The sequence below is a fragment of the Sorex fumeus genome, unplaced genomic scaffold, assembly GCF_029834395.1.
Source record: "Sorex fumeus unplaced genomic scaffold, SorFum_2.1 ptg000094l, whole genome shotgun sequence".
NCBI lineage: Eukaryota > Metazoa > Chordata > Mammalia > Eulipotyphla > Soricidae > Sorex > Sorex fumeus.
The window spans coordinates 16,783,822-16,807,572 of record NW_026606151.1 but is presented as its reverse complement, the minus strand read 5'-3'; the positions used below and the strand labels follow the sequence as shown (position 1 = coordinate 16,807,572).

The 23,751-nt window shown below is 48.4% G+C and overlaps 1 protein-coding gene across 1 annotated transcript in view; it reads left to right on the top strand.

Moving 5' to 3' along the window:
• The window catches only part of E2F3 (E2F transcription factor 3), an 89,465-nt gene extending 69,519 nt beyond the window's left edge, over nt 1-19,946 (top strand). Inside the window, exons 2-7 of the mRNA XM_056132480.1 lie at nt 6,931-7,042; nt 8,028-8,247; nt 9,709-9,867; nt 13,751-13,865; nt 15,910-16,045; nt 19,498-19,946. Of these exons, the coding sequence (XP_055988455.1) occupies nt 6,931-7,042; nt 8,028-8,247; nt 9,709-9,867; nt 13,751-13,865; nt 15,910-16,045; nt 19,498-19,760 (1,005 nt within the window). The 3' untranslated portion in view covers nt 19,761-19,946. The remainder of the gene's footprint in view (nt 1-6,930; nt 7,043-8,027; nt 8,248-9,708; nt 9,868-13,750; nt 13,866-15,909; nt 16,046-19,497) is intronic.
• The last annotated feature ends 3,805 nt before the right edge of the window (nt 19,947-23,751 follow it).

Below are 23,751 nucleotides of genomic sequence, written 5' to 3'. Positions count from 1 at the left end.
AATCATCAGTGGGGGCCCCCAAGTCTCCTGATTGCTGGCTTGGAGCCCCCTACCCAAAAATAATAAAAGGGCCAGGAATAAGAAAGAAGGAAAGGAAGGATGGACGGAAGAGAGGGAGGGAGGGAGGGAGGGATGGAGGGAGGGAAGGAAGGAAGGAAGGAAGGAAAGGAAAGAAGGAAGGAAGGAAGGAAGGAAGGAAGGAAGGAAGGAAGGAAGGAGATGAACAATGGAGAAGACATACTAAAAAGAATAAACACATCTTAGAAGAAGTAATTTGTGAAATCAGAGAAACCATCGTGTTCATAAGGCAAGGACATAGGTCTGAATTTTACAGGATAGTTCACTAAAGTAGAAGCTAAATTTGATGGAAGGACAAGTTACATTATGATCCATTTAATGGAAACTAGATAATGTGAGCTTGAAGGATCAATCCTAGAGGAATAGGAGTTCCAGAGAGATCAGACAATGAGAGGAAATGATTTACTACATGGATGTTTCTGGTAGCTGAAGGCGAAGCATGTAGAGTCTTAAGACCCTGCGATTTCTCACACAGTAAGAAAAGATTCCTATCTAAGTACATGTTTCAAAATTTTACAATAGATGTGAGACCAACCGGGAAGCTCTCGGAGAGGTTAAAAGTCAAATAGCTTCAAAGGAGTGAGACTCGGTGGTCACGGGTTTCTCGGCTGGAATGAGGGCCCTGGAGCAGAGCCTGGCCGAGTACGGAGGGCAGCTGGTGGTCAGCCTGATCTTCTTCTCCCAGCCGGACCCAGCATAAGGCCAAGAGACACCTCTGCATATGCAGAAGGACTCCAAGATGTCGCCCTTCCATACTGCGTCCACATGTGTTCTGTGAAAAGAGTGGATTTTTGCAAGCAGCAGAAACCAACTCTGGCTCATGTAAGCAGAAGGGCAACCTATTTAAGGGAGATCAGATCACTCACAAGATCCTGGGCGGTTCAGGATCCAGGCAGGAATAGGGAAGAATCTTATCAGTAGCCATAACCTCAGGTAAAACACCCAACCAACAGTTAAAAAAAAGAGTCCCACCATGCCAGTTTCTTCTGTTGGATATTTTGTCTTGGGAGCCACACCTGGCAGTGCACAGGGATCTGCTCGGGATTACTCCTGATGGCCTTTAGGGGGACCTTATGTGGTGGCGGGAATTGAACTTGGGTCGGGTGCATGCAAGGCCTTCCCCACTGTACTGTCTCCCTGGCCTTCGCTCCAGTCATTTCTGAAACTGGCCCTCCGGGCTCCTGAGAGCATCCACCCTGCCAAGCCCAATGGGGAGCACAGAGGAACTGCATGTGCCCACTGGAAGTCAGCTCACATTCCAGGGGATCTGGGGAGGAGCACAGGAGTCTTGAGCTCTGACTTTAGGGAGGTGGCCACACCTTCTGCCCAGACTGATGACGCGGGGGGGGGGGGGGGGGGGGGGCGTTCAGCCAGTGTGCAGACAAGCAGACAAGGCAGCAATGCACATTCACAGCCCTGGCCTGTCGCAGGATGAGAGCCACATGGCTGGCCTGGAGACCTGTGCAGGAGCAAACGTGGGACTGGTAAGAGATCTGATCAGATGGGGAGTTGGGAAAAGTTGAAGGTGTAGTAAGAGACGAATATGGCGCCAGCAAGTGGGAAGGACACTGGAAATGCCAAAGAAAACAAACAAGTCCGTGCACCCAAAGCATCTCTGAACATTCTACGGACATTCACGTTCTGAGAAATTGGTCCTGGGGCAATTTCATCTGGCCCCACATCAGATATCACAGAGGGAATGTTTACCTCTGAACAAGGAGCATTCCAGAGGATTTCCGAGAAGAGAAGTGGGGCCATCATAATTTCTGGTGTGCCCTACGTGAGCCAGAACACCAGGAAGCTGGAGGATTGTGGCGACCAACCCACCAGCAGCCACAAAACATGACTTCTGGCAGCCCAAATGTAGCACCTCAGTCTCTTCACTATGGCTAATTGGTATAGTCATGGAGTCAAACTACATCTCTGGGGTTTTTTGTTTGTTGGTTTTTGGCTTTTGGGGTCACCCAGCAATGCTCAGGGGTTACTCCTAACTTCGCACTCAGGAATTACTCCTGGTGGTGCTCAAGGGACCATATGGGATGCTGGGGATCGAACCTGGGTTGACCGGGTGCAAGGCAAACACTCTACCCACTAAACTATCAAGCCAGGTTGAGGATTTTTAATTTACCTATCAAGAGACTTTGGAACTCTATCCCTTGACAAGTCGCCATGACTGAGTACTTTCCATCTGCACAACTTTGAAAATAGAGGCACTTTTTTTATTGCCTGGTCTCTCTTGTCCAGTAAAGAAAGCTGGAGCACATGTGTCTTGGGGTGGTAAAATCATGAGTGGGCATTGGTAGAAGAAAGATATCTTGGTTAGTGAAGGGAAATCGTGATCACAGATATTTTTACTCTTCTTATAGCCTTTCAAGGATGAACCAAGAAGAAAAACATCCCACCGAAACAGACCAGTAATTATTAAGGAAGTAGAAATGGTAAACAAAAGTATCCCCCAGAATAAAAGCCTGGATCCAGATGGCTTTACTAGTGAATTCTTCCAAACCTTCAAAGATCACCTGCTCCCGGTCCTTTTCAATCTCTTGCAGAACTTGCTGTGAAAACGGCAATCCTCCCAAACTGATCTTAGGAGGCAAACATTACCCTGAACCCAAAAAACGGAGAGCCATGCCACTAAAAAAGGAAGACCAATCGTAGATCAGTATCCCAGAAAATATAGATGCAAATGTCCTTACACTCAGCATACAAATTTAACAATACATCAAAAAGACAATACAGAGTAACCCAGCAGGATTTCAATCCAGGATGCAAGGATGGTTTCATATAATTAAATTATCAACATAAGATACCATATCATTAGAAGGAAAAAATAAAAAGCATATGATCATATCACTAGATGCGGAGAAAGCATTTGTCAAGATCCAATACTCATTCATGACAAAAAAATCCCAGTAAAATAGGAATAGATGGAACTTACCTCAATGTAGTTAAAATCATTTACCATGAACCCACAACAGATTTACACAACAGTGAAAAACTGAAAGCTTTCTCTCTCAGATCAGATACAAGGTTGCCCACTCTCATCACTATTACTTGATATAATTTTGGAAGTGCTGCTCATAGCAATTAGGCAAGAAAGATATATGAAAAGCATTTAGATTAGGAAAGAAATCAAACTATCACTCTTTGCATATGACATGATAATATACTTAAGAACCCTAAAGATTCTACAAACAAAAAGAATCTTGAATCAATAAGCTAATACAGTAATGTGGCAGGCTACAAAATCAACATGCAGAAATCTATGACATTTCTATATGCAAGCAATAAAAGGGAAGAGGGAAAATAATTTTAAATACAACTCACAATTATAGCTCAAAATATATCATGCTTGGGGCTGGAGCAATAGTAGGTCATTTGCCTTGCACTCGTCTGACCCAGGTTCAATTCCCAGCATCCCATATGGTCCCCTAAGCACCGCCAGGAGTAATTCCTGAGTGTGAAGCCAGGAGTAATCCCTGTGCATTGCTTGCTAGGTGTGACTCAAAAAGAAGAAAAAAAAAATCACACTCTTGGGAATCAGCTTAACAAACGTTGTTAAAGACTTAATACAAAGAAAGCTACATATCACTACTAAAAGAAATGAAGACACAAATCCTGGTATGCATAAATCACCAAATGGACTTATGATATAAAGGAGACTTTTAAAATTATGAATTAAGACTATCCTAAATTGACAATAATGGCAATTTCGTTTAATTAACCACATTTTTCCCCCTGATGAATTGTGGCCTGGGAAAATTCTCATCCTTGATCACAGTCCGTGCCCGGGTTTGGCTCTCCTTGGGAACTGCACATTTTGTGGTGTTCTAACACCCCAATAACAAGGCAGCTGAGATCACATTTGGTCTTGGGAGGTGAGACTGGGGCTCAGACTTACGGCCTGATGCTAAAGAGCCATCTTGACGACCACCAAACTGTCCTTGAGCCTTTGGCCTAATACTTTTGCGTATCCGTTTTTCACAGTCATTTTTATGATGTCAGCTTGGACTTTGGAGGAGACATACTTACTAGTTGTGGTGTAGAGTTGGAGTTGTTGTGCGGCCGCGAATGCGGACTTGGCGCAGTGATGTAGTGAGTGGTCGGTGCTCCGCCTCCAATGAGGCCTGGGGCTTCTCTATCGGAGGTCACTGTCCTCACGGAGAGCTGAGAGCTGGCCACGTGTACCACGCATCCTTCCCATCAGTCTCCCGGGGTGGAGAAGCCGAGCCAACCTGGGTGCTTTGATTCACTGTGCGGGTCCGAGAGGGTAGTGGGGTGCAGCCTCAGAGTCCAGAGGTCCCAGCATACAGGCTTTCTCCTTGTGACCTGCCATCTGCGGTTGGACATTGCAGGCCAAGCAGGGCATCTGCGGACACCGTTTTATCCTTCTGCATCTCTGGCGATGCTGTGTCCCACGTGGTAGTGTCCCAAAGGCCACAGTTGTGCCCCCCACTTCCTGCCGCTGTTCCCCCAACTCCCCAAGAGTCTGGGGAAGACCCTCTCCCTCCCGCAGGACTGGAGAGTGAAGGAGGTGCTTTTCTTTTTGTTTGTTTGATTTGAGCTAGGGAACTAACTCCTGGCTCTACACTCAGGTGACCCTACGGGATGCCAGCGGTCAAATACGGGTCGGCCTTGTGTGAGGCAAGTGTCCTGCCCGCTGTACTGATGCTCCAACTGCAGAAGGAAGTGGTTTTTCTTTTTTTGTTTTGTTTTGTTTTGTTTTGGGGTCACCCCCAGCAATGCTCATCGATTACTCCTGGAGGTGCTCTGGGGACCATATGAGATGCCAGGGGTCGAACCAGGTCTGCTGCACGCAATACAAATGCCCTACCTGCTGCACTGTCTCTCCGGCCTCAAGGAGGTGGTTTCAGTGGCATCCTTTCTACTCTGGCCTCCCCTGTGGAGTCTCCGTTCTAGCCCCTCGCTTCGCAGATGCCCGGCTCCACCCCCACAAAGGCCATTCCATGAAAACTCTTGGGCATGGCCCTTGGTTCAATCAGGCTGGTCATGAGCACCTCAACCCAGGCTCCGGGGGATCTAGAAGGCAAGGGCCTGGAAGCCAGGACCAGGTCCCCCTGTGTTCAGAGAAGGCCTTAGTTGAGGGACTGTTCCCCGGGATAAATAGGGAATGTTTGCATGACCAAACAACAGCCCACGCAAGGATGTGGCCAAGTCTTAGGGTGGAAAAGAGAAGTACTGCACTGCCCTGTCCTACTGTGTTTGGCATATCGAATACATCATGGGGAGCTTGCCAGGCTCTGCCATGCGGGCGAGATACTCTTGGTAGCTTGCCGGGCTCTCCAAGAGGGGCAGAGGAATCGAACCTGGGTCAGCCGGGCCAGCCACGTGCAAGGCAAGTGCCTTACCGCTGTGCTATCACTCAAAGAGAAGTAGAGAAAAAAAAAATGAACCCTTTGTTGTCATCCCATCCCATTCCGTCCCCCCACCCACTCACCCACACACACACCTGCTCCTGGGATTCGAGAGTGGTATTTCACTTTGTGCTGATCCACCAATGATAGTGAGGCCAGAAATGCATAAGAACTGGTATGAAAGGAGTGGCCTTAATCCCTCCCAAGGTCCTGAGTGTGGTAGGATGCTGAAATGTGATTGTTCCCCCTGTCATCCACATACAATTGGGGGTGAGATGCTCTCTCCCCTCTTCTGGGTACCACGTTTCCGCAATCCACCATGCATTTCAGGTTGACAACATAGTTCAGTTGGCTGAGTCCCGGAACTTGTGGCCACTGTTGGCTGGTCTCTTCATAGAGAGGCCGGGTGCTGGGAACCAGCCATTATTACTTGTTTTTCTGGGTTGTGGGGAACCTTTGGACTTGTGGGTCTCCAGCCCAAGCATCAGCCCTCATCTGAGCCTAAGTGTACGCATTCTGTCACTGGGGACCACTCCCAGGCACCCCCATCATGCCATATACTTAGGAGGCATCAACAGATTTCATTGTTCTCTCTCAACTGGCTTTGCTGCCTCTGAGCCCGAAGCCCAGTACTCAGTTGAGTATATGAGATACTAAGTGGATTTTGTTGTTGTTGTTGTTTGGGGGGGGGGAGGCACATCCAGCAGTACCCAGGGCTTACTCCTGGTGCTGTGCTCAAGGTTCACTCCTGGCAGGGCTCAGGGAACCATATGAGGTGCGGGAGGGGAGGGGGGTTTGCACCGGAGTTGGCCACTAGCAAGACCAGCGCTTTACCCAATGTCATATCTCTCCAACCCCAGAGTGGGTTTGTTTGTTTGTTTGATTTTTAAATGAAAATGCATAGGAAACTTGGGTGAGGACTTCTCCTTTGCCTATGTTAAACGACAATGCTAATTGAAGGGCAAGATGGAGCGTGTGCCATATTCGTTATTCTGAATTCTTGTCTGTTACTAGCCAGGTTATTCTGCTGTCACTCTTTCTTCCGTTGGCTCTTTCATGAGACTGTGACTGAGTCCCTTCTGGAAACCCAGGCTCCTCCAAAGCCTCCCAGCATGGGGATCCAAAGTCAGATGGGAATTCAGTCGCCACTGTATTGGAGACAAGAGTCTGGGACGTAGAAGAGTTCGTAGCCAGTAGCGAGTATGATAATACCAGCACTCACTGAGTTTTTGGGGGGCAACAGTGATGGTCAGGGACAGAGGCTGCCGGGGCTGGCCAGGAAAACGCGCCTGCAAATCCCATCACGTGCACGGGGTCGTGACTGAGTTGGTGAACCACAGCACCTCACCCTGAAGGAAAATGACTGGTCTGTCTGGCTTGGACAGAGCATCACCGGGTGGATGCCCAGCCCCGGGCCTACGTCTCGTCTCATTTGTCCCTTGCACCGGTGACAAGCACTTGTCCTTTCTTATTCCAGGCAAAGCGAAGGCTGGAGCTCGGAGAAAGCGGTCACCAGTACCTCTCCGATGGTCTGAAAACCCCCAAGGGCAAGGGCAGAGCTGCACTCCGAAGTCCGGACAGTCCCAAAAGTAAGGGTCCCTGCCGCCCCCCCATCCCGTCCTCTCCTCTCGGGTGTCCTCACCCCGACCTGCAATACTGGTGGCCCCGAGAATGCCATGGTGGGGGTCTCAGGGGCATGCCTCATCCTCCTTCTTCGCTTCCTGTGCCTCTCTGTGAGGCTCCCGGGGAATGCCCAAAGTTGGGGGACACTAGGGCCTTTTCACTCTCCCGGGGTGCCGGGGAGAATCCTCGAAGGAGGAGGAGGCAGGCAGGAGTGCCCCTTTTGGCCAGGGTCTATGCAGGCCCCAATCTCCAGCTTCCATGACGGACCGGAAGAAAGGCCAAGAGCAGCTGTCACCACTCGTCTCGTCTCTCTGAGTGGGGGCGTAGGTTGGAAAGAGCCGCCTAGCCCGGTACGTCCCGAAAGGCCAAACTAGACTCTTACCTCCGGTCTCATTTACCCACCAACACGTGCTTCCGCCTCTCCGGGGGTACAAGGATAGTCACTCATCAGACTTCCAAGACGGAGGGGAGATTGGGTCGAAATGATTCTTCTCGGATTCACCGAGAAAAAAATAAAAATGGGTGAACTCATCCTTTCGGCATGGGGCCCCTAGGGACCCCTGCGTCTGGGCCCTGCTAGACCAAGACCTACAGAGACCAAGACCTGCGTTTAAGCTCCTGGGGTGCCAATGCCCCAAGGACCGTGGCCCTTCCTCATGCATGCAGCACCCGCCCCCCACCCCGGTGAGCAGGGTCAGCCAAGACCGAAAGTCCTGTGAAGTCCGGCCACCCAGCAGGAATCCACACCTGCCCAGAGAAGGCACTTACTTGGTCCCTTCTGCTGCCTTGACTCACCCCCCTGGCCACGGGGCTCTGCACTGCTCGGGGAGAGGGCTGGAGGGGCCGCAGAGACGCCCTTCATGTCTTTACCTCCCCCCCACCCCACCTCTACCCCACTCCCCCCTCCCCCACACCCGGTCGGGTTTTTGTTTTGTTTTGTTTTTCTTTAAGCTCCAAAATCTCCCTCAGAAAAAACGCGGTATGATACGTCCCTTGGTCTGCTCACCAAGAAGTTCATTCAGCTCCTGAGCCAGTCGCCCGACGGGGTCCTGGATCTGAACAAGGCGGCCGAGGTGTTGAAGGTGCAGAAGCGGAGGATCTATGACATCACCAACGTGCTGGAGGGCATCCACCTCATCAAGAAGAAGTCCAAGAACAACGTGCAGTGGATGTGAGTCGGCCCCACCCGGGGTCCCGCCTCCCCGGTCCCTCCCCAATGCCCCGTCCATACAAGGGTGGGGGGAGGTTGACTTGTCTCTGTGGGCATTTGGGAAAGGATGGAAATGGTGGTCCAGTGGCATCGTCACTCACCACCACGTAGCTCCGGCCCTGGGTTTCCTGGCGGATGAACTCAACCTGTGTTACTTGAGGTGAGGCATCCGTGCTGGAATTTCCAGTGCCTTCTAGAAAGCAGGGTTCTTGTCATCACCTGCCACCTGCGCGCCCACGGGGTATAATTCCGTATAAGATCATGTCATTGGCGAACAGCAGCAGCCCCCAAACCCCGCCCCCCCCAACCCTGGCCCATCTTTCAGAAGTCACTTTGGGGGCCTTATTGAACCTGGGCTCAGCATGTGTCTCATTGAGACCCCAGGTTCCATCCCTACCATCACCAACCAAAGTAATAAATAAAGAAGTACTGGAAAGAATGCGTCTTTTTTTTTTTTAATTATTGTTTGTTTTGCTTTGTTTTCTTTGGGGGTGTATTTTATTGGGGAGATGAGAGCGGTAGGTTTTTTTCGGGCCATACCAAACTGCTCAGGGCTGACTCCTGGCTCTACGCTCAGGGTTCCCTCCTGGTGGTGTTCAAGGGACCTTATGCGGAGTTAGGATGGAACCCAGTTGCATGCCCTACCCATTAGACTATCTCTCCGGCCCCAGAATATATTTTTTTAATGGGAATGACTTTGAAAGCACATTTAAAACCGGGTAACATGAGCGTGATAACTCGTTTGACATGTGTGCTATTTTGGAATTTGGTGATGATCGTGTGACCCATTTGTAACCCATTGGGGTTTGGTCTTTTTTTTTTTTTTTTGACCATCACACATCCCTTAGGATTTTTTTAGCTGCCTGTTCTTTCTCATTGTTGGTGTAAGGCTGGGGCTAGAGAGATAGTACAGCGGGTAAGGCACTTGCTTGGCATGTCGCCGGCCCAGATTCAGTCCCCAGCAACCCATATGGTCCCCTGAGCACCACCAAGACTAATTCCCTGAGTGAATTACTACAGAGCCAGAAGTAACCCTTAGCAATGCTGGGTGTGACCACAACTCCTCCACCCCCCCCCCCCAAAAAATCAATAAATCACCTGGGTTGTTGGTGTTTTTTCTGGAGGACATTTCTTTTTCATCTTATATCTTTGCAATATTTTTCTTTTATTTTACCTCTTATCTTTCTGTCCCGCACCACCACAATTTTTTGTAAACTCCTCGGGAGGCATACAACCTGGAGGAATTGCCTCCATAGAAATGAAAGTCCGCAGATAGGTGCTGTCATGAGAACACTGAGCTAACAAGCGGTGTGTGGCCTGCCATGTCCCAGGGGGCCTTCCCCTGAACACCTGTTCCTCAGAGCGCTCCCTTCCTCTGTCCCCTCGTGAGTAGCCATGAAAGGTCTCTGTTTGGGTTTCCAGGGGCTGCAGTCTGTCTGAGGATGGGGGCATGCTGGCCCAGTGCCAAGGCCTATCCAAGGAAGTGACCGAGCTCAGTCAGGAGGAGAAGAAATTAGACGAATTGATCCAAAGCTGCACCCTGGACCTCAGACTGTTAACCGAGGATTCAGAGAATCAAAGATATCCTTTGCGCCTGCGCTTCGGGAGTTGATGTCTCATAGACTATTTCCAGAGTCAACGAAGCAACATTCATGCACGCCAGGGAGAACGTACTCAGGGTATCATACGTGTACGTGTGTGAGTGGATACACACGTGTGTGTAAGCCCCGCTTACCGTTGCCTTAAAGTCTCTGAGAACCGTGTGTGTTTGGGACATATGCAGACACTCATAGCACAAGGCAGCGCTATTCTAAGATACATAAGGTGTCGGCATTAATATTAATGACAACATTTACCAGACTCGCCCTGCGCTCCCCAGATTTCGGGTGGGAGTTAGCTGTCACTGTTGGGGTTCTCACGTTCTATTTTCTTTTCATCAGATATTAGAGAAATTGCAATTTGTTGGATCTGTTGGAGCCATAGCTGAAAGGTTGAAAAGAGTATAGAGAAATCTTGCTCTAATTTTGAAAGTGTATCAGGCTGATTGACAATACCAGACACAGATTTCTGAAGCACCCCTAGGGCCTGAGAAATCCCGGTTGATGCGTTCACCGGCAAGCATGCGTTTAGGGAATTTTTTTTTTAAATTTAAAAATGTAAAATAGCCAGTTCTTGTTCTCAACAGGCTGACGATCTGTTGGCTATCTCGGGAAAACTCATTACAAGCAAAAAGAGACAACTTCATGAGATTGATGAGAACATTTCGCAATCTTCTCGGTTATTGGCGAAGAGAAAAAAAAGAATTTTTTTTTTTCAGTTATATCATCTCTGATTCCAGTCTCAAACTTCTCTACCTTTATCTCTTGTGAAAGAGAATAGAAACCCAGGGATACCCTTCCTCTTCTGTCTCATCTCAAATAGAGGCTAAGGGATCCCAGAGGTTGTGAGGACATTCATTTTCTGATTCGTCCTTTTTTTTTTGCAACTAAGGTTTACTTCCTGTTGGCCAAAGGAAGTAAAACTTTGCCAGCTAGCAATTTAAGGAGATGGAGAAGAGGTGTGACGGTTTGAACCCCCAAAAGTGGCTAGAGTGGGCTTATCGGGCAAGGAATAAAAATAGCTTCAGTTGGGCTGTTTCCTTTATTGTTTCGGTAGACCCCCGCCCCCCCATCTCCTCGGGGGTGGTTTTCCATGATTGGCAGCTTTCTGGAACATGCTGCTTACAGCCGTGTCACCTACATTAGCTTTCTCTGGCGCCTTTGTTGCAGAAAAAGAAAGCTTTCTTGCAGGGGGGCTGCTGAAACCAGAAAGAAGCTAATTCAGGAGGGAACCACTTTTCTAAGTGTGAATGATCAGAGAACATTCACAAAGGGGTTTGCACACCCCTTACATTGGTGTGCACCTTAAATTTGGTGCAGCTGGCTCATCCAGCTGTTGGGATTATCCCTCCCACAGGACATGGAGTAATTGTAGCTAGGGTTTTTGTTTGTTTGTCTGTTTGTTTTTTAATTTTATTGAATCACCGTGAGATATTTACAAGCTTTCATGTTTGGGTTACAATCACACAATGATCAAACACCCATCCCTCTACCAGCGCACATTCCTCACCACCAGTATCCCCGGTATAACCCCCTTTTCCCACCCTCCCCCTGCCTCCATGGCAGACAATATCCCCCTTACTCTCTCTTTCTCTCTCTCTACTTTTGGGCATTGTGGTTTGCAATACAGACACTGAGAAGTTATCATTTTTGGTCCAATATCTGCTGTCAGCACACATCTCCCATCCCGACCAATTCCTCCAGCCATCATTTTCTTAGTGAGCCCTTCTCTATTCCAGCTGCCTTCTTCCCTCCGTTCATGAGGCAGGCTGGAGCTAGGTTTTTTAATTGTTGCAATGGCTTTGGGCAGCTCATCTGGTTTTCAGTTTCTTCTGTTTTCTCAGGGAAAGTTCAGGACTGCCGGGTCTTCTGCAGAGGGCCCAGTTGGCTTTCTGGGGACCAGAACCCCCCGTGTTCCACCCATACTGTTCTCACAGGCTCAGTGCTGAGACTAGCTCAAGGCTCAACTCTTGAGACGTGCAAAAGAAGACACAGCAGGTGAACTTACCTGCAGGCATGGGGTGGATATGTTCTTTGGTGTTTTTAGTTTGCTGGGTTCCCAGCTTCTTTGAATTTGAAAGAATTTCATCTTCCTTGCAGCGCTGTCAAATGAACTCCCACTGTCAAATGAATGGCACTGTCCACTGTCCGCTCTTAGCCTCCCTGGAGACACGCACCCATGCAGTCGCCCTCTGCGTTTTCCCTTCAGGTGTTCTTCACCCTTCCCTGTGGCCACGGTGAGGATAACTGGAGGTGTCACGCACACACCAGGAGTTGCTCACACTTGGGGTCGCACTCATTTCATTGCGGCATTTACTCAGGTTCCGATTCTAGTGCCGGTGCGCTGGTCCCTGGAATTCCCTCTCTGGGGGTGATGCTCTCATTATCCACCTGTAGGTTGTAGTGCGGCAATATTTTTGTGGGTTAATATTTTAAAAGCCACTGGTTAAAGTCGTGGTACTCAAATTATGTTCCTCCACGGTCCTTTGATGAAAGCTGTGCCACCAGTTGTCTTTCCACTTGGGGCGAAAGGTTTTCTGTTGGGGCTGGAGCGATAGCACAGCAGGTAGGGCATTTGCCTTGCACGCGGCCAACCCAGGTTCGATTCCCAGCATCCCACAGGATTCCCTGAGCACTGCCAGGAGTAATTCCTGAGTGCAGAGCCAGGAGTAACCCCTGTGCATCTCCAGGTGTGACCCAAAAAGCCAAAAAAAGAATTTGTTTATCTCTTTAGGAAAATATTTTACCATATGTTAACACAGAGATTTCACCAAGGCCCTCCTTTAGCTTCGGCTTCCAGACTACCTGAAAGAATTGTTCAGTGCTCAGAAGTAACTCTCGAGAAGACTAAAGCGTTATCTTCCTGTCCTTTCCTGAATCAGCATTTCCCAAATACATTCAGGCTGCAGAGCATCTGGAAGCCGCATCCGCCTCATGAAGGCAGAGAGAGTTAATAACACGCAGAGAATGATTCTTCTCTCAGAGGAAGAATGACACTTATCCATAGGTGACAGACAATCACAGCCAGTCTCTGCGCACCCCAGGAAACAATGCTGCCTGCCCAAGCACTATCTGAGTTCTTCTGCTCAGACATCTCTTGGTGAGCTCACTGGGGTGGTTGCTTGGCCCTTGCTAACAATCGAGTTGCAGAAAGAAGTAACTGACAGGGGGCTGGAGCGATAGCACAGCGGGGAGGGCATTTGCCTTGCACGCAGCTGACCTGAGTTCGATTCCCAGCATCCCATATGGTCCCCTGAGCACCACCAGGAGTAATTCCTGAGTGCAGAGCCAGGAGTAATTCCTGAGTGCAGAGCCAGGAGTAACCCCTGTGCATTGCCGGGTGTGACCCAAACAGCGAAAAAATAAATGAATAACTAACAAGGACTGGAAATGGGGTCCAGTGAGGTAGACCATATGCTCTTCATGGCCCTGGAAAGGAAAAAGAGAAGAAATCTGAAAAATACATAAATGTACCAATAGGGCTTAAATCCTCTTTTGTGACTTGAGATCTGTCATTTAATTTTGGACACTTGATTGGCATGCAGTGGAATAGCTGTGCTCCAGGCAGAAAGGCTGGTTCGAAATTCCCTAATCAACCAGCTTTGGGTTTTCTTCTGAGAGCTTAACGATTCTGTTTGTGTGTTCGTATTAATAATTTAGAACGGACAGGGAAAACCTATACATTTCTTCAGTTGTTTAGAAGAGCAGCAAGATTTATGGGAGTCTCTCATATCAGATATCTAGAAGGGGAGACATCCGTGTTCTTAGAAGTCATGAAATATTTAAAATGTTTCCATGCATCGCTTTGTTGTCTTTATGATGTTCTCAGCTCGAGCAATTACAAGATTTCCTTAACCCTCATTTACGTTAGCTTATGTTACATATCAAGATATTCAAAAAATTAGTGGCCTTAAAGACCAAACTGTTATAGTTGTGAAAGCCCCTCCAGAAACAAGACTTGAAGTGCCTGACCCAGTAGAGGTAAGGAAATCACACGTTTGTTTGTTCGTAATGAAGGGATTAAGAGGGGGATGGGGGAGGAGAGGACTTGGGAGGGGGGATGCTGGGATTGAAAAACCATTGAGATTCATGGTTGAAGTTGGCATCCTTCGAGAAACTTGGGAGTTCTTTTCCATCTATTTTATTTAACCCTGCGTTTCTAACACATTTCCACCCTTTGATAGATGTTGAGTATCCACAAAGCCTAATTTGAACGTAGGTCGTTCAATGCAAAGCAGAATATGATGAGTTATGCCTTTTACACCTTTTCTTTTTCATAAATCTAGTTGCTAGTAGTTCTGATCAGTTTGAACCATTGTGGGATCTTATGTTTATTGCCTTGCTGACGGCTCCTGCTGACAGTTTTACCACGTTTCTAAAATGTATCATTTATGAAGATTTTGCTTTCAGGAAATCAAAGGGGGGTGGTGGGTTCATTGGCGAACTGGAATAGGGCAAGAATGAAGAGAGCTCATTCTTGTAATTGGTTTCACCTAAGTAATTGACCCTTGAACACCAGAGGTTCTGAACGGGAAGGCCCATTTGCAGGTGGATGTCTCAGTAAACATATACTGTCCACTCAGAGTGACAGCAAATTCAGTCCCACTCTGCAAATGGCTTCGTCTGTCTTCCTCTGACTTCCTTAATGGCCTTTTCTTCTCTCTAGCTTACTTTATTTAAGGAAACCATATATAAAACAAACACTGTCCTCCTGTTGTTCATCGATTTGCTTGAGCAGGTCCAGTAATGTCTCCATTTTGAGACTTGTTGTTACTGTGTTTGGCATATTGAATACGTCACGGGTAGCTTGCCAGGCTTTGCCGTGTGGGCAAGATACTTGCAGTAGCTTGCCAGGCTCTCCGAGAGGGGCAAAGGAATCGAACCCAGCTTGCCCGGGCTGGCTGCGTGCAAGGCAAACGCCCTACCGCTATGCTATCGCCCCAGCCCCAACCATATGTAATATGACATAAAATATCTATTTTCAACTGCACAGTGGCTCAGCGTGTGTTGGTCCACGGTCAGCTGGCCTTGGGTAATATTGGCCTATAGACTAGAAATACCAGAAGACCGAAACATTCAGTAAGAAGGAAATGCATTAAAAAGATCAAGGGAGGATGAAATATGCAAGCACCCCATTGAGGGTAGAATTCCCACCAGAAACGATAATGAGCTAGATTATGAACTAGATTAAGGAGAATTTTAAAATTAGTATGCTGCATTCCCTTCTTGAACTCAGTTCCAAATACTTAAGACTTCTAGATTCATTTAGTGTTCAGTAGTTTGGCATAAAAAGCCCCAACTTACAGAACCAACAACACAGAAATCCGGCATTTGGAATACTTTCAGGAACTTTTAATGACTAGCATGAAGGAAATGTTAAAGACCCTAATTCATATCACCCATAGTATCTTTTTCACAAACTGAAAACCTTACCGCTCCCCCTTCCCCACCCCCCAACCCCCAAATAGTCTCTTCCTTTAGGGCACAGCCCATCAAGTTTTTCTTTAGAGGCCCAAGCAGTAGTAAATTTACTGATTCAGTGAAACAGTCTTTGCAGAGTCTTCTCATCTGTGCAACTCTGCTCTTGTAGCATTAAATAGGGAAGGAGAAAAAATTAAAAGTCAGAGGGGGCTGCAACAGTTGTATAGCAGGTAGTGTGCTTGCCTTGTACACAGCCAGCCTGGGTTCAGTCCCTGGCCCCATGAGTCCTACCAACTCATTCCTGAGCACAGAACCAGCAGTAAGCCCTGTGCACCAGGTATAGCTCAAAAAATGAGGGACGGGAGAAGTAGTGTGTAATCAACATGACAGTATCAATAAAACTTTATTTGCAAAACCAGCTGTCAGACTGAATTTCACCCCCAGGTGATGATTTGCTGATTCCTGCCCTAAAGGATGAGAGTGACTAAGCTAGACTCCCGCGAAGGGGGCAGAGAGCATTATCTTCCATTCTTTGGATGAAAATCTCTATAGCTTTCATTTCTAAATGATTTTCCGTTCAAAATCCTGTTTCTTGTCTTCCTAGAACCTACAAATACGTTTGGCAAGTACCCAAGGGCCCATTGAGGTTTATTTGTGTCCAGAAGAGACTGAAACGCACAGTCCAATGAAAACAAACACCCAAGACCACAATGGGAACATCCCTAAACCCACTTCCAAAGGTAAAAATTCCACTCTGTCATTTGGAAACTATGTCAGAAATGAAAGGTGACTAGAAGGATCCTGTATCAGAAATACAGGTCCAGGCAAGAATGAAAGGCTTTGTGTGATTACTGTTATCAAGGGAACATCTTTGAAAGAGCATTCTGGCCAGTGTACGGAATAAAATCCTGATCTTGGGCACATGACTCCTCTCCTCGCCAATGGCGTCCCTCCCTTTAGGCTTTTGCTACTGGCGCGTTTCCTTGCCGTGTTCCTGGAAAACCAGCTGAAGTGATGAGTGAAACTCAGCTGCCCCGGTGAATCATCAAGTATACTTGGCCGCACACCTTTGAATGATGCTGCAGAGATCATTAAGAGAGAAAGCAAAGGGAAAATATCGGTGGAGGGGAGGGGAGGGAGACTTTATTTATTTATCTATTTGCAATAACAGTTTCGCCTAAAATTTTCCCCCAATGTGAAGGAGAGAGGATGTGGAAAAACATCAGGAAAATAAATGTAGCCCCTTGGGGCTGGAGCAATAGCACAGCGGATAGGGCCTTGGACGTAGCCAACCCGGGTTCGATCCCCAGCATCCCATATGGTCCCCTGAGCACCGCCAGGAGTAATTCCTGAGTGTGGAGCCAGGAGTAACCCCTGAGCATCGCCGGGTATGATGCAAAAAGCAAAAAATAAAATAAAAATTAATAAAAGTAAATAAATGTAGCACCTTCCTCCTCGGCCCCCAGAGCAAAGGAATCTCTTTGCTGTCCATTTATTTATTTATTTATTTACTTATTTATTGGTTGGGCCATGGAAATACCCAGGGGGTCACTCCTGGTGGTGTTCAGAACCCAATGGAATGGGGGGGATCGAACCCAGGTCAGCCACATGGAAGGAAAAGGCCGTACCTACTGTATACTATTGCTCCAATCCCTTCAGTGTCATCTTATGTAATTAAATTTTCCCCCCTTCTCTCTACCAATCCAACAGCAAGAATAGGAATGATTTTAAGTGAATTGGCCTGGTTTTAAGACCAAACAACAGTAAAAATACAGCACTTCAGGGGCTGGAGTGATAGCACAGCAGGTAGGGCGTTTGCTTGCACGCAACTGACCCGGGTTCGATTCTCAGCATCCCATATGGCCCCCTGAGCACCACCAGGAGTAATTCCTTAGTGCAGAGCCAGGAGGAACCCCTGAGCATCGCTGGGTGTGACCCAAAAGGAAAAAAAAAATGCAACACTTCAGGTGGTACAACAAAACGGCCTTTCTTTCATCATAGAAATTCTGTGCCTGACCTGTACTTTAGAGGTATCTTGAATAAGCTGGTTGTCCAAAAAAAAAGCCTGAGTTAAAATCAGTGAACTAGAGCCGGATCGATAGGACGTCAGGTAGGGTGTTTGCCTTGCACACGCTGACCTGGGTTCAATTCCCGGCATCCCATGTGGTCCCCCAAGCACCACCAGGAGTGATTCCTGAGTTTTTTTTTTTTTTTTGGTAGGAGTACTGTTATTTATTCAGCCACTGATTAGATGACTGAATTGGGCATGAACTCCACCTTACTTTTTTTTTTTCGTTTTTCATAATTTTATTTATTGAATCACCATGAGACCAGTTGTAAAGCTTTCAGGTTTAAGTCTTGGTCACACAATGAAACTCCCATACCTTCACCAGTGCCCATTCTCCACCCCCAAAAACCCCAGTATAACCCCATCCCACGCCCTCCCCCTACCTGTGGGGCAGATGATTTTCCACATTACTCTCTCTCTACTTTGATTATATTCAATATTTTGACACCAGACCCACTATGATTATTTGGGATTTTACCCCAATACTCAGATCTGCCGAAAAGGCAACAGTAGGCAATTTGTTTTCTATTTCTGGTTCTGAATAACATATGATGTTGCGTGGCTGCAGTAGTGGCCACGTGATTTTGAAATTTTGAAATTTTAACAATTAAATCTTGAAGGATTTCGGCCAAAACCTGCAGTGTTCCGAGATTTGTTCCTGAGTCTCTGGGATCATGGCTGTTAAGCAGCTTGATCAGGAGCCACAAAGGCTGTTCATGGGTGGCGACTCGGGGTCTCGTTGGGACAGGGACGAAAGGGCCGGCTCCATCCTGTGAGGTCCCACGTGTCTCATCACTGCAGGCCCAAACTTGACTGTCCAGTGGTCTCTGGAGGATGGCAGCCACCAAGCTGCCTAGGGGGAGCAGGTGGAGGGACAGCACCCTTTTCCCCCTGTGGTGGCCTGATGACAGTAACCTACTGCACGGTCCGGACGCATTTCTGCCAAAAGCCGTTGGGTTTCGAGAATTGTTTCTGAGTCTCTGGGATCATGGCAGTTAAGCAGCTTGATCAGGAGCCAGAGAGGCTGTTCATGGGGGGCGTCTCAGGATCCCTTTGGGGTGGGGAGGAAAGGGCCGGCTCCACCCCCATCTCATGAGGCTCCACTTGTCTCGTCACTGTGGGCCCAAACCTGACTGTCCAGTGGCCTCTGGAGGATGGCAACCACAGGGCCGCCAGGGGGAACAGGTCAAGGCACAAAACCTATTCCCACCTGGGGTGCCCAGTGCTGGTAACCTACTGCAGGGACCGGACGCATTTCTGCCAAAAGCCGCTGGGTTTCAAGATTTGTTTCTGAGTCTCTGGGATCATGGCCGTTAAGCAATTCAATCAGGAACCAGAGAGGCCATGCCTCCAATTATATAGCTGAGCCAGAGGTGGTTCGTGGGTGTGTTTCCCACATACCTAACTTTTGGCCATTTCCTTTTTTGGTAAACTTTGCCCCAAGTTTTTGAGGTCTGGCCAAAGGTACAGCAGCAATTTTGGGGTATCTGGAAGTCTGAACGTGCCATCAGGCTGCTGATGCACTTGCCTCACAGGTACAGACTGACCTGCTGGCGGCACCATACCCCCCAATTCCTGAGTTTTAAAGCCAAGCGTAACCCCTAAGCATCACTGGGTATGACCCAAAAAGCAAAAAAAAAAAAAAAAAAAAAAGCAGTGAACTTAGGCTATGAGCGATAGAACAGCATGTAAGGCACCTTGGCCTTGCCTTGAACCCAAGTTCAATCCCCCACATCGCAAACAATCCTCTGAGCACTGCCTGGTGTGACCAAAAAATAAATTAAAAAAAAGAAGAGGTGATACCTAATTGTCCTTAGCAATGGGAGCGAGGACCTTTCCAGAACAGCAGCATTGGAGAACCATTGCATTCTCTCCTGACCCATTTTATTAAAAGTAACCTCCACCTTGGAGGCTGGAGCAGTAGTACAGCGGGTAGGGCGTTTGCCTTGCACCGGCCAACCAGGGTTCGATTCCCAGCATCCCATATGTTCCCCCGAGCACCGCCAGGAGTCATTCCTGAGTGCATGAGCCAGGAGGAACCCCTGAGCATCGCCGGGTGTGAGCCAAAAAGAAAAAAAAAAATAGTAACCTCCACCCATTTCTTCCTTCCCCCCTCCCTTCCAGACTTGGCTTCAACCAACTCAGGACATAATGACAGCTCGATTTCCATGGCGACCCTTTCTCCTCTCCCCTCCCCTGCCAACCTTCTGCAGCAGACGGACGACCAAATCCCTTCCAGCCTGGAAGGGCCGTTTGTGAACTTGCTGCCTCCGCTGCTCCAAGAAGACTATCTGCTCAGCCTGGCCGAGGGCGAGGGCATCAGCGACCTCTTCGACGCCTACGACCTGGAGAAGCTCCCGCTGGTGGAAGACTTCATGTGCAGTTGATCAGGCCGGCGGGTGGCGCGCGGAACTCCCTCTTCTAGAAACCAATTATTTTTTTAATCATCGAACCAGAACATCTGTCATGCAGTGTTGTCCGCCCTCCGCCCTTCCTTCTTCCTCCAAGACGGTATCATGAAGTCCACGACGGAAAACTTCGGAGCAAAGCTGACATTTTCATGAATTTTTAAAAAGTTTCATGAGGTGGGGAGGGGAAGAAAAAAAAAAAGAAAAATAGCTTTTTTTTTTTTTTGGTCTAAAACGCACAGTTTGCAGGCTCCCTTGGGAATGCCCTGCTTTGTCCTCTCTCCCCCACCCCCCAAACCCACCGACTCCCACCCCCAGGCTCCAAAAACCCCTCCCCGGACGAGTCAGCAAGTGAGCAAATGTGCAATCAGTTGTCCTCACCGCCTCTGCCCCCATCTCCCGGATTGGCTTGCTGTGCCTGGCGGACGGGCTGTGGGTTCCTTAATAGCATTTCAAGCCGTGCCTTCTCTGCAGAATGCATGTCTTCGGGCCGGGGGGTGGGGGTGGGGGGTCTGCCACTAGTGAACGGAACGACAGGAGCTGTACACACTTGGAGTCATGCAACAAACGAGACAAAAAAAGAAAGAAAGAACACAGTGAAATGGAATTCTTCCGCTCTTCTTAGGAATCCTTGGATGTACTCTCAGAATGCAGTGTAAGCTAACGGGGTCACGACCTCTCGGGGGTTCCAGTGTCCGGGTTTCCAGCGATTTGGTTGCAGATGCAGAAGAACACAGTGGCGAGCTCGGCCGCCCCTGTCGTGACTTGGCGCAGTCTCCAACTCCTGCTCCCGTGGCGCCGCCGCCCCCACGCGCGCGCCTCTGCAGGTTTGCCGCTGGCTGGCTGGCTGGCTGGCGTGGAGTGAGGAGTTCTCCTTGGGCTGCTTTAGACGTTTTTTGGTTTTTTGTTTTTTTTTTTAATCTCTCCTTTTTAGCTGCCGTTGAAGCATTCCTGTGGTACCCATCACCATTTCAACCCAATTGTTTATTTCAATGAGCTTTTTGGGGTTTTTTTTGGTTGGTTGGTTGGTTTGGTGGTTTTTTTTTTTTTTTGGCTTATTCACATTATTTAAGCAGAAGCAGGGAGGGGGTCCCTCTCCCAACCTGAGCATGTCACCTCTGCACCCTCTTAAGGTCTTAAGGTCTGAACCGTCTCTGCCGCAGTATTGCACCCCGTTATTGCTTCCTTTCCCTGGAAGGGGTGCTCGGAGCTGTTGGGGTGGGTGCATGGGAGGTCGGGGAGGGGTGCTGACTCTGGTGGCCCTGGGGAAAGAGACTCAGGGCCACTGACTCAGCAACCCCCAGGCGTGGATCCCACCCAGCCTGCACTCCCCCCTCCACACACACACCATCCCCCCAATTTGGACTTCCCAGAGGGGGGCCCCCACCCCCGCCACCGGGGAAAGGGCTCTCTTAGACTCACTCAGGGAGACCACTTCTCAGGATGGGGTCGGAGGAAGAGGCCTGGGGTGGGGGGCGGGGGGAGAAAGGCCACCCAAGGGGCACTGACTCAGGCCGGTGAGAGCAGGGAGCGCCCCCCGCTGGGGGAATTAGGGAGCTGGAGTGGAGGGGGGGGTGCAGGTGCAGCCTTGGCCCCATCCCACCCCACCCCACCCTCCTTCCCCCTGTGGGGTCCCAAGTCAGCTGGACCAAGGCAAGTAGAGAGTGAAGCCGCCCCAAGGTCCTGGGGTCTGCATGGTCCTCTTCAGGAATGGTCCTCTTCAGCTGGAGGCTTGGCACAGGGACACATCCCACCCAGAGTGCAGGGGGAGGTGACTCCGTCAACCCCAGTTCCAGCCCTTGGAGATGCCAGATTCAAGGAATGAGGATTGGGGTGGGGGGGGGGGAGGCTGGGAGTGAGGGGGGAGGGCATCGTATACCCAAACAAACCTCAAAAAAGCAACAGTTCCCTGCAGGTGCCCAGCCACAGGGGGGCAGGGCCAGTGAGGGAGGGCGCCAAGGACAAGGAATCGTGGCCTTGCAGGTCTCCCTTAGGAACTCAGCCGAACAGCCAACCATCAACTGTTGTTTTTAAAAGATGATGATGAAGTGAAAACCACAGGCTCCCACCCCAGCCAGATCAACGCCCCCTCCCTCCCATCCCTTCCCCCCACCTCCCCCAACCCCTAGATTTCCACAATTATGCAGAGTGGTGGTGGGGTGGAAAAAAAAAACAAACAAACCAAGAGCGACACCAGCACTTTAAACTCTCTGTGTAGGTATGTATGGGTGTGTGTGTGGGAAGAAAAAAAAAACACAAAGGTGCAAATGAGCTTCCCTCTTCCTTCTGGGGCTTCTTCCACCCCCAGCCTTCCTAACCCCCTCGACACGCAACTGAACTTGGTACGAAAATGACCCTGTGTGGCGTCCCGGCTGAAGCGGTGGGGTGGGGGGTGCGGGGGGTTAGGGAGCTTTGTGTCAAGTGCCTATTCGAAATGCACTGTGGGGTCTTCTGCGCCCCCCCCCCTCGTCTGGGGAACCATTTCTGCCAAGCTTGTCCCCATTTTCCCGTATTTATCCCATCGGGCGAAGTCGCTCGCGCGCCCAGCTGGTGGTGTCCGTGGTCTCTTCACCAGCTGCACAAAACCCATTTCTTCCAAAGTCTCAAGACAGAGCTCGCCTTGGCGGATTGTGTGTTTTGTTAACTTTCTCGTTGAACCTTTTTGTCATGTCATGCCATATTTATTGTTTTTTTTTTTTTGAACGAAAGGAATAGTAATAAGTCTCTAAAAAAAAGTTCCTTCTTCCATAAGGTTTCCTTCCCAGTTACTAGTCCTAACGGGTGCGCGTTTGCGAGATGTCCAGCCGTGGTGTGGTGGCATTGGTCATCGCTGTCCTCGAGCTAGTACCTGGCACACAAAGTGGATTAATACTACAGTATTTTGTGTTCCCTCCATGTACTAAGTATGCCGGTTTCCCCATTGAGTTGCTGCTATTCAAGGTCACACACGAAATGGCTGAATTACAAGTGTGCGAGTTAATGACTGCGTGAGCCTTAGAACTTAAAATGTATAAAGGGCAACCCATGAACTGTCAAACAGTGTTAGATGTGTGTTTATATGTACAGACTCGTGCGTAGAGATCGTTGTTGTTGGTTTTTTTTTTATTTAAGTTGACACGTACTCCCGTTTTCATTATCTTAACGATTTTGTACCAAAAAAAAAAAAAAAAACAAACAGCAAAAAAGATAGGAATTCATTTGTAAACACTGCCAGAATATTTTCTAGCTGGTTTGTAATTTTTTTTTTTAAAGAACGTTTTCATTTTGTTTGGGGTTTTGTTTGTTTCTTTGTTGTGGTTCTTGTGTTCATTTTTTTGTTGTTGTTGTTGTCGTCCGTGTAGATCTGTAAATAAAATCGCAGTATTTAAAGCTTTAGCTTTCAGGAAAAAGAAAGGAAGAACCTGAGTGTGTGCGTAGCCACATGTGCGTCTGAGAGGAGCAGCCGGAAGGAAAATGTCTTGTTCGGTTAGCTGGGTGGCAGTTAGCGGATTGTGAGAATTTCTTTTCCTCTGGGGTACACGATTTTGTAAAAAGGAAATATTCCTCCCAAAATTGGGAGTAGGGAAACTACTAATCAGTTTAGCTTTGTGTTGTATGCTAGTTTAAAAAAAAAGAAGAAGAAAGAAATATGTAATATACTGTAAAAAAAAAAACAAATAAAGCTTTTATGATGGATTTTTGTAAATAGATTTGTTACAGGGTTACCTGTTCTCTAGCTGTGATCTTACCACTTCAAATGGGTGTAATTTGAATAAATTTTGTATGGTAAAGGATCAATAAAAATGATTTTTTTTAAGAGTTCAGGCCTGTGAATGGCTTTCCGGAACATTCTCTGATGCTCCTGTGTTATTTTCCGCTTTTAAAAACAAGCTGCCATGGTTGAGGGGAATGGTTAGACACAGACCGTGGTGTCCTCAGTCTTGAGACTTGGGAACACTGGGCAAATATTTGTGGTGCACCTGTGTCGGGT